The sequence below is a fragment of the Hyperoodon ampullatus genome (genome assembly GCF_949752795.1).
Source record: "Hyperoodon ampullatus genome assembly, chromosome: 2".
Classification (NCBI taxonomy): domain Eukaryota; kingdom Metazoa; phylum Chordata; class Mammalia; order Artiodactyla; family Ziphiidae; genus Hyperoodon; species Hyperoodon ampullatus.
The window spans coordinates 171,189,298-171,206,162 of NC_136915.1; the positions used below are offsets into that span (position 1 = coordinate 171,189,298).

A 16,865-nucleotide genomic window follows, 5' to 3' on the forward strand; every position below is an offset into this window, starting at 1 on the left:
GCCCTAACCCCCTTCAGGCTGTGTTCACACAGCCAACCCCAGTCCTCTCCCTGGGATCTGACCTCTGAAGCTGGAGCCTCAGCTCCCAGCCCCCACCCGCCCCAGCGGGTGAGCAGATGAGCCTCTCAGGCTGTTGAATGCTGGTCAGCACCGATCCTCTGTGTGGGAATCTCTCCGCTTCACCCTCTGCACCCCTGTTGCTGCGCTGTCCTCTGTGGCTCCGAAGCTTCTCCCCAGCCCACCCCCTATCTCCACCAGTGAAGGGGCTTCCTAGTGTGTGGAAACTTTTCCTCCTTCACAGCTCCCTCCCAGAGGTGCAGGTCCCATCCCTATTCTTTTGTCTCTGCTTTTTCTTTTGTCCTACTGAGGTAGGAGTTTCTTGCTTTTTGGGAAGTCTGAGGTCTTCTGCCAGCGTTCAGTAGTTGTTCTGTAGGAGTTATTCCACATGGAGATTTTTTTTTTTGATGTATTTTGCGGGGAGGATGGTGATCTCCACATATTACTCCTCCACCATCTTGAAGGTCCCCCCCACCGTTCTTATCTTAACATCATTTATTCAACCAGTGACAGATGTTTTCCATTTCTTAAATCTTCCTTTTTTACATTTTCCTTCTTTTGTGTGTTTGATGGACTTTTTAAAAAATATGGTTAGAAGCAACTACTTTTATTAATGCACATTATATTATAGTTTTATTGTATATAAGATGAAGAGACTCGTGGAGGCATATCTCACAGTAGCCTTGATCCTGAGTTACATTCTCATACAACATCAGATAGTGTTGAATTTGGCAGCAAGTAGTATTTGAGGACATTAATGTTTTATGTACGTATCTGAGGTAGGCCATATTTCCCTTTGGTAAAAAACTTTTTTTAAAAAAAAAAAGCCTCATCTTTTTCTTTTATTTTTTATTGAGGTAACATTGGTTTATAACATTATATGTTTCATGTGTACAACATTATATTTCTGTGCTATACTGTGCTTTGAAAATACCATACATGCAATTTTTTTATATACTATACATTTACTCTTCGAATTTTTTGATCTTGGGATTCTGGAGATAAAGATAAAAACATCACTGATGTATTTGTCATTTCCCCTGAGAAATCAGGAATTTGAATGACAATAGCAATATTATACTTTAATGTCAGGACAGCCCAGAATGATTGATATTGGTGTACTTTCTTTGGTTTAATCTTCTCAGTAAGATATTCTCTATAATTACTATTTAAATCTTGTAATATTAATAAAAGAACCTACTTAGGAGAAGGAACAGAGGGACTGTTTGGAAGGGGAAAAAGTACCTTATTTCAGAGTAATTATTAGTCTTGTGAGTAATTTTTATTTTTATTGATTTTTATTCAGCTTAAAATGGCTTATTCAGCTTAAAACAAGTATTTCAAATTATTGGTTTGTAGCAGTCTCTTAATGGGAGAATGCACTATATATATGAACCAGAATATATCAATATCCAGGTATCTTTGAGATGTAACTACATTTATATGATATAAAATTTTATTTATGCTAAGAAATGTTGTTTCCTTGAAAATTTTTCCCAAAGGGAAAGAGTGTTTTTATCCCAGTAATATTTTATTGAAGTAAATATATTCTTATGAATCGTATATAATCTCTGATTCTTTTAAAGTTCTTTTCCCATTTCATGATTCTGACGATTTCATTAAAAGGAAGTTGTACGATGGTCTGTATTCATATACTAGAAATGCATATGATTGTGATATCTTACATCGGGTAATTTGGGATAGCAAGAATCAGATAGCAAATCCTGGGTCTCATTTGCTGTTGTGATTGTTGTATTTCCTCTTGGGTCTCTTAGTTTTCATGACAGTTAATATTTAGGACTCAAGTTTTAAGTTCAGGGAAGAGGTAAGTTTTTAAATGCAGATACTGGATGTCTCTTAATTTTATGAGATTTATTTAATTCTATAAAGTAGGCCATGTAAAAATAATCTTAAGAGGCAACATAGTCTAAAGAAACAAAAACAGGTGATCTGATTCTTACTCTGACTTTTAGTACAGCACTTTACCCTCTTTGTCTTCAGATTCTTACTTATAAAAGGAATAAGATATATAAGGTCATATTAGTGGTTCCATCCATTTTATTGTTTTGAACTTAAAGATGTAAGGGTGTGAAATGTAGAATATGTAGTGTGAAATAGTACGGCATCACTGACACTGTTGTACCAGATATTTTTTAATAATTCTACTCTAGTTCTAGGTTTTCCCGTGTTACTTGCTTCAAACTGTAAAATTTTCCTGTTTCCCAAAATTCATTGCAACAGCTTACAGCTTCCTGACCTCAGTTTCCTTTGTTGTTGTTTTTTTTGGCTATGGAGTCAGATGCAAAGTTCAAATCCCAAACACACCCACCAGCTGTGTGACCATGGAAGTTATTTACCTTCTTTAAGCCTTAGTTTACCCATATATAAAATAGAAACAATGCTATTACTTTATGAAGTTATTGTGATTAAATGAAATAAATCATGTAAAGCAGTCTCATATACTGAGACTATTGCTTTAGTAAATATTAGCTCTTTTTATTATTACTACTATTATTGTTATTACTGTAGCTGAGAATCTTTATAGTAGATTCTGTGTTGATCATTTACAGGTAAATTTGCTGTTTCAGCATTTGCAATCATAAAAAGGTAATAATTCCTATCTTATAGAGTTATCATGATCCAATTATTTGCCACACATGTATTGAGTATCTCCTGTGGGCCATACAATGTGTTGGCTACCAGGGAGACAGAAATGAACAAAAAAGGCACACTCCCTGCATTCATGGAGTTTATGTTCTGGTGAGGAGAGATATTAAATCAGACATCCCACTGCAACTACTTAAGGAAACTGCTTAAGGACGGTAGTCAAAGGGCTATTAAGGAAGGAAACAAGTGCTTTTTTGTTTGACAGTGTTTTGCTTAAGTAAAAACCTAGGTGACTTGAGAATTCTGTTAATTCTTTTAATTAATTAATTATCTTAATCTGTTAACAGAATTCTCAAGTCCATTTTTTAAGGAACACTTTTTGCTATTGATGGAGTCCTTTTTTCAACCTTTTTCTTTGCATTTTGTGCAGCCCTCTATGTTTATCATTTTACTGGTATTTGTTATTAATACTGAAAGAGAGACAGGTGAAAGAAAGGTGGACAAAATTTACACTTCTGTCTTTGGATAACGTGCTCATGCCTTCTTCTGCCCCTACTGACAACTTGGCTCTTGACATTTATGTGTAGGCAGCACTTCAATTTCATTAGACAGAAAATCCTACTCCACATAATTATCCATAAAAATCAATTTCATATGACCTTTGTGAAATAGTAAAGTGACTTCAGGGGCATACATCTAGGGATTCTAATGAGTAGGGTTCTGTGTACCATATTAATTATGAAGTTCTCTCCCTCCTTTTTTAACTTCTGGCATTTCTAGTAGGCATGATGACTGAGTTCAGATTAATATTTAAATATTGTTCTGTAATAAATTGCCTTTATTTTACTTTGGCATTATGTATCATAAACCTTCAAAAGTCATTAAAATGGTTTACATGGCCCTCCATGATCTGGCCTCATCTCTTAACTGCTTTTCTGTGGTCTCACTCAGATCCTGATATCATGGCTCCTTTACTGATCTTCATATACCCCAAATGTACTTTTTCCTCCAGGCTTTATATGTATTTTCACTTCTGCCTGAAGTGTTCCATTCATTGAATGTTTCAGACACTGTGAGAGGCACTTTTCTTTGACCATATTTTTCATTAAACCACTTTACATATAGAGTTAAGAACCCTAAAACAGTATACTTCCATTTCTTCTCTCCTATTCTGTGTGCTGTTGTCATACATTTTACATCTATGTATGTTATAAACTCTGCAATACATTTTTAATATTTTTGCTTTAAATAATCAATTACATTTTTTTCTTTTTTAGTTGCTGTGAAATATGTTTTATATTTACCCACATGTTTACCATTGTTTCGTATAGATCCATATTTTTGTCTGGCATTATTTTTCTTCTGTCTGAAGTACTTCCTTTAACATTTTCTATGGTATATGGCTGGTGGTGGTGAATTCTCTCAGATTTTGTTTGTCTGAAAAAGTCTTTTTTTAATTGAAAGATCAATGATTTACAATATTATATTAGTTTCAGGTGTACAACACAGTGATTCAATATTTTTATAGATTATATTCCATTTAAAGTTATTAAAAATAATGGCTATATTTCCCTGACAATATATCCTTGTTGCTTATTTTATGCATGCCAGTTTGTATCTCTTAATCCCATACCCCTATCTTGCCCTTACTCCTTTCCCTCTCCCTACTGGTAACCATTAGTTTGTTCTCTACATCTGTGAGTCTGTTTCTCTTTTGTTATATACATGTGTTTGTTTTATTTTTAAGATTCTGCATATAAATGATAACATATAGAGTATTTGCCTTTCTGTGACTTACTTCACTAAGCCTCTAGGTCCATGCACATTGTTGCCAATGGCAGAATTTCATTCTTTTTTATGACTGGGTAATATTCCATTGTATATATATATACCACATCTTATCCATTCATCTGCTGTTGGATACTTAGATTGCTTCCATGTCTTGGCTCTTGTAAATAATGCTGCTATTGGAATGCATGTATCTTTTTGAATTCGTGTTTCCATTTCTTCAGATCTATAGCCAGCAGTGAAATTGCTGGATCATATGGTAGTTCTATTCTTAGTTTTTTGAGGAACTTCCATACTGTTTTCCATAGTGGCTGCACTAATTTACATTCCCACTGAGAGTGTACTTGGGTTCCCTTTTCTTCACATCCTTACCAGTGTTTGTTGTTTGTAGACTTTTTGATAATAGCTATTTTAGCAGTTGTGAGGTGATATCTCATTGTGGTTTTGATTTGCATTTCTCTGATGATTAGCAGTGTTGAACATCTTTTCATGTGCCTGTTGGCCATCTGTAGGTCTTCTTTGGAAAAATGTCTATTCAGTTCTTTAATCGAGTTGGTTTTTTTTGATATTGAATTATATGAGCTTTTAATTTATTTTTTGATATTATCCCCTTATTGGTCATAGCATTTGCAAATATTTTCTCCCATTCAGTAGGTTGTGTTTTCATTTTGTCAATGGTTTCCTTTGCTGTATAAAAGCTTTTAAGTTTAACAGGTCCAATATATTTATTTTTGCTTTTATTTCTTTTGTCATAGGAGACATATCCAAAAAAAATATTGCTACAATTTATGTTAAAGTGTTCTGCCTATGTTTTCTTCTAGAAATTTTTGGTTTCAGGTCTTGCATTTAGGCCTTTAATCCATTTTGAGTATATTTTTGTATATGGTATGAGGAAATGTTCTAATTTCACTCTTTTACATGTAACTGTACAGTTTTCCCAGCACCGCTTGTTAAAGGGACTGTCTTTTCTCCATTGTATATTCTTGCCTCCTTTGTTGTGGAGTGACCATAGTGTGTGGGTTTATTCTGGGCTCTCTATTCTGTTCCCTTGATCTATGTGTCTGTTTTTGTGTCAGTACCATGTTATTTTGACTACCACAGCTTTGTTGTATAGTCTGAAGTTAGGGAGCATGATACCTCCAGCTTTGTTCTTTTTTTCCTGAAGATTGCTTTGGCAATTCAGGGTCCTTTGTGGTTCCATATAAACTTTAGGATTATTGGTTTGAATTCTGTGCAAAATTTTATGGCTATTTTGAAAGGGATTGCATTAAATCTATAGATTGCTTTGGGTAATATAGCCATTTTAATAATATTAATTTCTGCAGTCTTTCCATTTCTTTGTATTGTCTTTAATTTCCTTCATCAGTGTTTTATGGTTTTCATAGTATAGGTCTTTCACTTCCAAGACAAGGATGCCCACTCTCCCAACTTTTATTTAACATAGTATTAGAAGTCCTAGTCACAGTAATCAGACAAGAAAAGGAAATACAAGGCATCCAAAATGGAAGGGAAGAAATAAAATCTGTCATGGTTTGCAGATGATATGGTACTATATAGAGAAATTTCTAAAGTCTCCACCAAAAAAAACTATTAGAATTAATAAGTGAATTCAGTAAAGTTGCAGGGTATAAGATTAATATATAGAAATGTGTTGCTTTTCTATACACTAATAATGAACTATCAGAAAGAGAAGGCAAGAAAACAATCACCATTTAAAGTTGCATCAAAAAGAATAAAATACCTAGGAATAAACTTAACCAAGGAGGTTAAAGACCTATACTCTGAAAAAGTCTTTATTTTTCATTCATTTTGGAAAATATTTTCCAAATGTTTTCTCAACCGGTTATAGAATTCTAGATAGGTTGTTGTTTTTGTTTTTATCCTTATCTTTGTTCTACTGTTATTTTTCTTTTTTTGGATGTTTCTAAGGTTTTTGTTTTTGTTTTTACTGTTTATCACTGGGTTGTTTTGTTTGTTGTTGTTTTTGTTGTTTTATAGCCAATTTGATTATGATGTGCCCTACTTTATTTTTCTTTCCATTTATTCTCCTTTGATTTTGTTGGATATGTGGGTTTGTGGGTTTCATCAAATTTGAACTTTTTTTTAGCAATTAATTCTTGAAATATATTTCTGTTCATCACCCTTTCTTCTTTTGGGGCTCCAATTATGCAGCTTGTCATTGTCCCATAAGTCTTTTTTTTTTAGTTTTTAAATTTTTCTTTATTTTTCTTTCCCTCCATGCTTGCTTTTTAATAGTTTCTATTGCATGCCTTCAAATTCATTGATCTTCCACAAAATCTTATCTTGTTTATCCCATAAAGTGTATTTTTAAGTTCAGATGTAATTTTCATCTCTAGAAGTTCTATTAGGATCTTTTTAATATCTTCTGTTTTCTGTGCATTATGTCCACGTTTCCTTCTATATTTTGAGCATATAGAACCTATTTATAGTGACTGTTTTAACATTCTTGTGTAATTACATCCATCATTTCTGTCATTGCTGGGTCTGTGTCTATTTATCTCCTTCTGATGATGGTTCATATTTTCCTACTTCTTTGCATGCCTGGTAGTTTTTACTATATGCTGATGTTGTGAAACTTACAGTGTTACATGGTATTTTTGTATCCCTTTGAAGAATGTTTGACTTTGTTCTGGCACTCCTCAAGTTACTTGGGATCAATTGGACCCTTCTGAGACTTGCTTTTAAGCTTTTATAGGATAGGTATAGAGCATTCCATATCTAAAGCAAGTTTAGGCCAATTACTACGATTCAGTACCATTCTGAGGACTCTACCTGATGCCCTGTGTATCATATGAGGACTTTCCACTCTGGCTGGTAGAAGCACAAACTCTTCTCAGCCTTGTGCTATCTTTGTGAATTGTTTCATTTACTGCTTTCTGGTAGTTCTTTTTTTCAGCCTTGCGTAGTATCCTTTATACATACACAGACTCTTAGTCAAAGACTCAAGTGAACTTCTCTGCAAATCCCTGTAGCTTACTCTCCTGTAGCTCTCCCACCTCCTGTAGTATTCTGTCCTACAAATTCTAGCCTCATTGGTCTCCCTAAACTCCAGTCTTTGTCTCTTCTACTCAGTGAGAATGTTGGGCCCTTTTGTGTTTCCTCTACCTATCCCACTGTCTGGAAGCCTTCAGGCAGTAAGATGGGGCTGTTATATAGCTTTTGTTTTCCTCCTCTAGAGGATCATAGTACTGTGCTGTCTGTCATCCAGTGTCTGAAAACTGTTGTTTTATATATATATATATTTAGTTTCTAGATGTTTAATGTGAGAGAATAAATCTGGTGCCTGTTATTCCTTATTGCTGGAACTCATTATGATTTTTATAAGTTTCTTTGTGATAAACACTTTGGAATTTATATCTTTAGAAGTGTTCGTTTGACAGTACTGTGTTCAAGGGGAGAGAGCCTTTTAAAAGGAAGATGTACTAGAAGCTAATTTCAAGTAGTGAACATGTCAAGTGGTAAAGCATTAAACTAAAGTGATAGTGGTAGGAATGGAGAAAAGGGGACATATCTAAAATTTATTTTTGCAGGAAAAATGGACAAAATGTGGGAACTGCTTGGCATAGAGGGTACAGGTAGGGAAGATGTCAAACATAACTCTTAACATTTTGAGTTCAGTAGAATAGTGGTACAATTAAAAGAGGAGGAGTAAACGATTATTAAATACTACTTGTTTAATATTATTTTATATTACATATTATAGGAAATGGTGACAGAAATGTATTCTGGCCCTTGTGTAGCAATGGAGATTCAACAGACTAATCCTACAGTGACATTTCGAGAATTCTGTGGACCTGCTGATCCTGTAAGTTATTGTTTAAAATGTAAAGTAGGTTTGTTTTATCCATTAACTAAATATGTTAACAGGTTTTTGATGGTTTTAGTTCTTTAAAAGAAATAATACAAAATTAATGTAATAGATACAAATATTTATTCAAAATTGCATTTTACATCCTTTATTTCTTATACAATATTCCCACAAAAGTGAATTTTTATTACCCTAGTGACAATATAGAATAGGCAGAAACACTGTGGCATTTTCTTTTATTGTTTCTTGTCGCTAAATTGTGTAGGTAAGTAAATTTGTTAAGCTCTGTGATAGAAATTGTCTAAAGTATTAATTATCCTTTGACATAGGGAGGCCATAAATAAAGCTCTCAATGTGAAGAATATTGATATGGTGGCTTCATACCAGATATGTAAATAAATATGAGCAGTGGGACTTATGTGAAAAGTGATATTCTCTAGGATGCCTTTCAGTTTGCTTCAGGTTTTCTTCACGTGGACATTTGGTGGTAAGGGGAATGGAGACAGGGATGGGACTGAAAAGCAGAAGTAACATTTGAATACATATGCAAAAGCTCCATGCAAATGTTATAAGCTGGGTAGGATTATAGGAAGTATTACCAAATTTAAACACTAACTATAATTTAAATTTACCCTTTATTTCTCTATCACTTGTAAAGTTTATTGATGAAGAACAGCCAATTCAATTTAATTTAATTCAGACAATTTATTGAGTTCCCTTAAATTGTAAGATAAAAAATTAGCAGCACCGAGAGCGCAGGGAGAGGACTGGGGCTGGCGGCGAGAACTCAGCCTGAAGGGGGCTAATGTGCCACAGCTAGCCGGGAGGGAGTCCGGGAAAACTCTGGAGCTGCCGAAGAGGCAAGAGACTTGTTCTTCCCTCTTGGTTTCCTGCTGCGCGAGGAGAGGGGATTAAGAGCGCTGCTTAAAGGGGCTCCACAGACGGGCGCGAGTCGCGACTGAAAGCGCGGAGCCCAGTGACGGGCGTGGGACGCTGGGGCTGCTGCTGCCGCCGCCAAGAAGCCCGTGTGCGAGCGCAGGTCACTGTCCACACCGCCCTTCCGGGAGCCTGAGCAGCCCGCCACTGCCGGGGTCCCGGGATCCAGGGGCGGCTTCCCTGGGAGAACGCACGGCGAGCCTCGGGCTGGTGCAACGTCACGCCGACCTCTGCCGCTGCAGGCTCGCCCCGCACTCCGTGCCCCTCCCTCCCGCCCGGCCTGAGTGAGCCAGAGTTCCCGAAGAGGCTGCTCCTTTAACCCTTTCCTGTCTGAGCGAAGAACAGACGCCCTCCGGCGACCTACACGCAGAGGCGGGGCCAAATCCAAAGCTGAGACCCGGGAGCTGTGAGAACAAAGAAGAGAAAGGGAAACCTCTCCCAGCAGCCTCAGAAGCAGCGGATTAAAGCTCCACAATCAACTTGATGTACCCTGCATCTGTGGAATACATGAATAGACAACAAATCATCCCAAATTGAGGAGCCAGGAGTCAGTACTGTGCCTCTGAGGTGGGAGAGCCAACTTCAGGACACTGGTCCACAAGAGACCTCCCAGCTCCACATAATATCAAACGGCGAAAATCTTCCAGAGATCTCCATCTCAACACCAGCACCCAGCTTCACTCAACGACCAGCAAGCTACAGTGCTGGACACCCTATGCCAAACAACTAGCAAGACAGGAACACAACGCCACCCATTAGCAGAGAGATGGCCTAAAATCATAAAAACTCTGCAGACACCCCAAAACACACCACCAGACGTGGACCTGCCCACCAGAAAGACAAGATCCAGCCTCATCCACCAGAACACAGGCACTAGTCCCCTCGACCAGGAAACCTACACAACCCACTAAACCAACCTTAGCCACTGGGGACAGACACCAAAAACAACGGGAACTACGAACCTGCAGCCGGCAAAAAGGAGACCCCAAACACAGTAACATAAGCAAAATGAGAAGACAGAAAAACACACAGCAGGAGAAGGAGCAAGATAAAAACCCACCAGACCTAACAAATGAAGAAGTAATAGGCAGTCTATCTGAAAAAGAATTCAGAATAATGATAGTAAAGATGATCCAAAATCTTGGAAATAGAATAGACAAAATGCAAGAAACAGTTAACAAGGACCTAGTAGAACTAAAGATGAATCAAGCATCGATTAAAAACACAATAAATGAAATGAAAAATACTCTAGATGGGATCAATAGCAGAATAACTGAGGCAGAAGAACGGATAAGTGAGGTGGAAGATAAAATAGTGGAAATAACTAATGCAGAGCAAAATAAAGAGAAAAGAATGAAAAGAACAGAGGACAGTCTCAGAGACCTCTGGGACAACATTAAACGCACCAACATTCGAATTATAGGGGTTCCAGAAGAAGAAGAGAAAAAGAAAGGGACTGAGAAAATATTTGAAGAGATTATAGTTGAAAACTTCCCTAATATGGGAAAGGAAATAGTTAATCAAGTCCAAGAAGCACAGAGAGTCCCATACAGAATAAATCCAAGGAGAAATACGCCAAGACACATATTAATCAAACTGTCAAAAATTAAACACAAAGAAATCATATTAAAAGCAGCAAGGCAAAAACAACAAATAACACACAAGGGAATCCCCATCAGGATAACAGCTGATCTCTCAGCAGAAACTCTACAAGCCAGAAGGGAGTGGCAGGACATAATTAAAGTGATGAAGGAGAGAAACCTGCAACCAAGATTACTCTACCCAGCAAGGATCTCATTCAGATTTGATGGAGAAATTAAAACGTTTACAGACAAGCAAAAGCTGAGAGAGTTCAGCACCACCAAACCAGCTTTACAACAAATGCTAAAGGAACTTCTCTAGGCAAGAAACACAACAGAAGGAAAAGACCTACAATAACGAACCCAAAACAATTAAGAAAATGGGAATAGGAACATACATATCGATAATTACCTTAAATGTAAATGGACTAAACGCTCCCACCAAAAGACACAGATTGGCTGAATGGATACAAAAACAAGACCCATATATATGCTGTCTACAAGAGACCCACTTCAGACCTAGAGACACATACAGACTGAAAGTAAGGGGATGGAAAAAGATATTCCATGCAAATGGAAACCAAAAGAAAGCTGGAGTAGCAATTCTCATATCAGACAAAATAGACTTTAAAATAAAGACTACTAGAAGAGACAAAGAAGGACACTACATAATGATCAAGGGATCGATCCAAGAAGAAGATATAACAATTGTAAATATTTATGCACCCAACATAGGAGCACCTCAATACATAAGGCAAACACTAACAGCCATAAAAGGAGAAATCGACAGTAACACAATCATAGTAGGGGACTTTAACACCCCACTTTCACCAATGGACAGATCATCCAAAATGAAAATAAATAAGGAAACACAAGCTTTAAATGATACATTAAACAAGATGGACTTAATTGATATTTATAGGACATTCCATCCAAAAACAACAGAATACACATTTTTCTCAAGTGCTCATGGAACATTCTCCAGGATAGATCATATCTTGGGTCACAAATCAAGCCTTGGTAAATTTAAGAAAATTGAAATTGTATCAAGTATCTTTTCTGACCACAATGCTATGAGACTAGATATCAATTACAGGAAAAGAGCTATAAAAAATACAAACACATGGAGGCTAAACAATACATTACTTAATAACGAAGTGATCACTGAAGAAATCAAAGAGGAAATAAAAAAATACCTAGAAACAAATGACAATGGAGACACGACGACCCAAAACCTATGGGATGCAGCAAAAGCAGTTCTAAGAGGGAAGTTTATAGCAATACAATCCCACCTTAAGAAACAGGAAATATCTCGACTAAACAACCTAACCTTGCACCTAAAGCAATTAGAGAAAGAAGAACAAAAACATCCCAAAGTTAGCAGAAGGAAAGAAATCATAAAAATCAGATCAGAAATAAATGAAAAAGAAATGAAGGAAACAATAGCAAAGATCAATAAAACTAAAAGCTGGTTCTTTGAGAAGATAAACAAAATTGATAAACCATTAGCCAGACTCATCAAGAAAAAAAGGGAGAAGACTCAAATCAATAGAATTAGAAATGAAAAAGGAGAAGTAACAACTGACACTGCAGAAATACAAAAGATCGTGAGAGATTACTATAAGCAACTCTATGCCAATAAAATGGACAACCTGGAAGAAATGGACAAATTCTTAGAAATGCACAACCTGCCAAGACTGAATCAGGAAGAAATAGAACATATGAACAGACCAATCACAAGCACTGAAATTGAAACTGTGATAAAAAATCTTCCAACAAACAAAAGCCCAGGACCAGATGGCTTCACAGGCGAATTCTATCAAGCATTTAGAGAAGAGCTAACACCTATCCTTCTCAAACTCTTCCAAAATATAGCAGAGGGAGGAACACTCCCAAACTCATTCTACGAGGCCACCATCACCTTGATACCAAAACCAGACAAGGATGTCACAAAGAAAGAAAACTACAGGCCAATATCACTGATGAACATAGATGCAAAAATCCTCAACAAAATACTAGCAAACAGAATCCAACAGCACATTAAAAGGATCATACACCATGATCAAGTGGGGTTTATCCCAGGAATGCAAGGATTCTTCAATATACGCAAATCAATCAACGTGATACACCATATTAACAAATTGAAGGAGAAAAACCATATGATCATCTCAATAGATGCAGAGAAAGCTTTCGACAAAATTCAACACCCATTCATGATAAAAACCCTGCAGAAAGTAGGCATAGAGGGAACTTTCCTCAACATAATAAAGGCCATATATGACAAACCCACAGCCAGCATCGTCCTCAATGGTGAAAAACTGAAACCATTTCCACTAAGATCAGGAACAAGACAAGGTTGCCCACTCTCACCACTCTTATTCAACATAGTTTTGGAAGTTTTAGCCACAGCAATCAGAGAAGAAAAGGAAATAAAAGGAATCCAAATTGGAAAAGAAGAAGTAAAGCTGTCACTGTTTGCAGATGACATGATACTATACATAGAGAATCCTAAAGATGCTACCAGAAAACTACTAGAGCTAATCAATGAATTTGGTAAAGTTGCAGGATACAAAATTAATGCACAGAAATCTCTGGCATTCCTATATACTAATGATGAAAAATCTGAAAGTGAAATCAAGGAAACACTCCCATTTACCATTGCAACAAAAAGAATAAAATATCTAGGAATAAAAAAAAAAAAAAAAAAAAAAAAAAAAAAAAAAAAAATTAGCAGCACCTATTAAGAAGCCAGCTTGTATGAGAGTGCTGCTAGATTAAGCCCTGTAGGAAAAAAACCAATACACCTGTTCTCAATGATCAAAAAGCGCATACAGGACTTCCCTGGTGGTGCAGTGTTTAAGAATCTGCCTGCCAATGCAGGGGACACGGGTTTGAGCCCTGGCCCAGGAAGATCCCACATGCTGTGAAGCAGCTAAGCCCGCATGCCCCAACTACTGAGCCTGCGCTCTAGAGCCCATGTGCCACAACTACTGAGCCCGTGTGCCAAAACTACTGAAGCATGCGTGCCTAGAGCCTGTGCTCTGCAAGAGAAGCCACCGCAATGAGAAGCCCGCACACCACAACGAAGAGTAGCCCCTGCTCGCCACAACTAGAGAAAGGCTGCGCACAGCAACGAAGACCCAATGCAGCCAAAAGTAAATAAGTAAAATAAATGTACAAAAAAAAAAAGCGCATACATAAAGATCTTTCCAAACACTTACAGAGCAACATACTAGTAAGGTCTAAAATATTGTTAGTTCAGGTAAAATACAAATGGTGAAGGGTTGTTTATTAAGGGAGAAATTAGTATGTCCTGAAGGTAATTAAAGAATCTTTGTAAGAGGAAGAGAAATGTAAACAGGGATTTTAAAGATGAATCAAGGCATGAAGAGAATAGGGAAAGCTGTAAAACTCTATGTACAAAGGTAACAGTGAAAAAGTTTGAAGATTTACTATGGTATACAGCAAGAATATTTGCTTGGCTTCAATGGGAAATGCATACCTAGAAACACAAGGAAATATGTTTTCTGAGAGGAAACAAAGTAGGGAATACTGGTAGAGATGAGTATGGGATGCATAGCTTTAAAAGCCAGTCTAAAAATTGTGGATTCTGTATAATTAGAATACTGTATAGTAGAAAATAGGAATTCCTTGTATGTAGTTTAACTTTGGATATACTAAATTATTCCTTTGATGAAACTAGAGCAAACTAAATTGGAAGAGATTAAAGGCAGGGGCTATAGAAAAGGGAAGGAGCAGACCTGATGACATTAGTAGAGAAAGAGTTGGCAGGACCTACTTTATATCTTTTCAGGGAGAAAAAAGAATAGAAGTAAGTAATATGTGTGATTGTGAAAGAGTGATTATTAAAATGTGATTCTGCTTTAGAGGACATTAGGAGAAAGTGGTGGTGATATTAATTGTTTATTAAATAGTAATTGTAAGACATTAAGAAGGAATACTTTTTGGCTGGATGAATAAGCAGAACTCAGTGTTTGCCGTTTTTAATTTTTGATTTGTGTTTTATGACCAAGAGGGGGTTTTGTTCATTTGTTTTTTAAGATAATTAAAATTATGGGTGACCAGCTGACCAAACAGAGTTTAAATTAGAGAGAAACTAAGACAAAAAAAGAATGAGATGAGTTTGTTCATTCTTTCATTCATTCAATAAATATTCATTGAACCTGTGCTCATATTTGTGACTAAAAAGAAAGAAGCTTTAAAGAGCTTACGTTCTATGAGTGGACACAAATATATAAGTGGTTAGTTTCCATGTTTTGTGGCAACTGCATTGTTGGATGTTTGTATTGGGTACTATGGGAGCCCAGAATCATAGCATTTAGCTTAGTCTGGGGATGGATGATGGGGTCAGGAGAGTCTTCTTGAAGAACATGACATCTGAGCTAAATTATGAGGAATGAGTACATGTTAGCTAAGTGAAGAAGGTGGGGAATGATAGGAGTAAAGTTATGAATGCATAAAACAGCATCACTTTTGGGCTGCAGCAAACTGTTATTACTGTAGCTAAAGTACAGGGCAATGAATGATAGAAATAAGGTCATTGGGGGAAGAGTTGGAAAGTGAGCAGGTGATTAATCATAGAAGGAAGAGTCCTGACAGTAAAAAATTTGCTGATTCCCTTTCTTTCTAGATATTTATTCAGTGAACATTTATGGAATGAATAGTATAATATGTACAAGGCTCACTGCTTGATCCCATGGCTGGGCTATAACAAAGATGACTAGAACAAGGTATCTTTCCTTAAGGAACTCATAATCTCTTTCAGGGTCCTAAGTCTTGTGTCATTAAGCATAGTTGGAATTACTCCACTATATTTTTTTCATTCTAGTTATTTATGAGCCCCTTATTGCATTATATCAGTACAAAGCTGTATCACAGGGATTTTTAAATTTCGTACTAATTTAACATATAAAATGTTAACAGTGGCTGTCTGGATGGTAGGATTATAATAATGTTCAATTCTACTTTCCTATATTTTACAAATTTTCTTCAAAGTATTTATATTATGTTTATAATAAGAAAATACATTTTATTTTATCATAAAACCTGAAAGTAAATGAACTTTTTTTTTTTTTTTTTTTTTTTGCGGTACGCGGGCCTCTCACTGTTGTGGCCTTTTCCGCTGCGGAGCACAGGCTCCGGACGCGCAGGCCCAGCAGCCATGGCTCACGGGCCCAGCCGCTCCGCAGCATGTGGGATCCTCCCGGACCGGGGCACGAACCCGTGTCTCCTGCATCGGCAGGCGGACTCTCAACCACTGCGCCACCAGGGAAGCCCAGTAAATGAACTTTTAAATGAGCAGTTGGGGCTGATTCAAGACTAATTTCTCCTCTTTAGTCTCAGGGTCCTGAATTATGTACTGTTTCTAAGTATAGGTACAGGATTTCAAGTGGGACCATATGATTTTTTTAAACTTAGTTTAATTTGGGGTGTTTTTATTTTTTCTTAATTTTATTGAAGTATAGTTGATTTACAATGTTGTCTTAGTTTTAGGTGTACAGCAGAGTGATTCAGTTATACACATATATAAATATCTCTTCTTTTTCAGATTCTTTTCCCTTATAGGTTATTACAAAATATTGAGTTTAGTTCCCTGTTCACAACCACATTCTTTTGATGGGTATTTTCAAGTCAGAAGAAATACCATTAGTAGTTACAGTCAAGCTTTAGGGACAATAAAATGGCTCTTACAGTTTGGTCTCAGACTTTAGTTCATTTTATCCTTCCTCCTCTCTCTTTCTCCCTTTTCTCCCACCTTTCCAGTAAATAGATATTGAATGTTTACTACATGCCAGCCACTATGCTAGGTGCTACCAGGTTTATATTAATAAACAAATACAGTCCTTATCTTTGAGGAACTTAATGGTTTAGCTCTAGGGGGCAGAATTGATAATTAAGTAGCAATCTCACTTTTAACTGCCAGGTGTGCCAATCTGTTCATGTGTTATATTAAAATAATTTAGAAATTAATTTCTTCACTGCTTAGTAATTCCCACATATAAAGTGAGAGCCTCGGTTACAACACACGTCAATATAATTAGCACTTG

General features: G+C 36.5%; 1 protein-coding gene across 1 annotated transcript in view; it reads left to right on the plus strand.

Annotated features, from left to right (window-relative positions):
• NME7 (NME/NM23 family member 7) overlaps positions 1 to 16,865 on the plus strand; it is a gene marked incomplete at both ends in the record, with an annotated part of 241,950 nt that overhangs the window by 93,175 nt on the left and 131,910 nt on the right. The window contains one exon of the mRNA XM_079723871.1: positions 8,177 to 8,278. Coding sequence (XP_079579997.1) covers positions 8,177 to 8,278 — 102 coding nt within the window. The remainder of the gene's footprint in view (positions 1 to 8,176; positions 8,279 to 16,865) is intronic.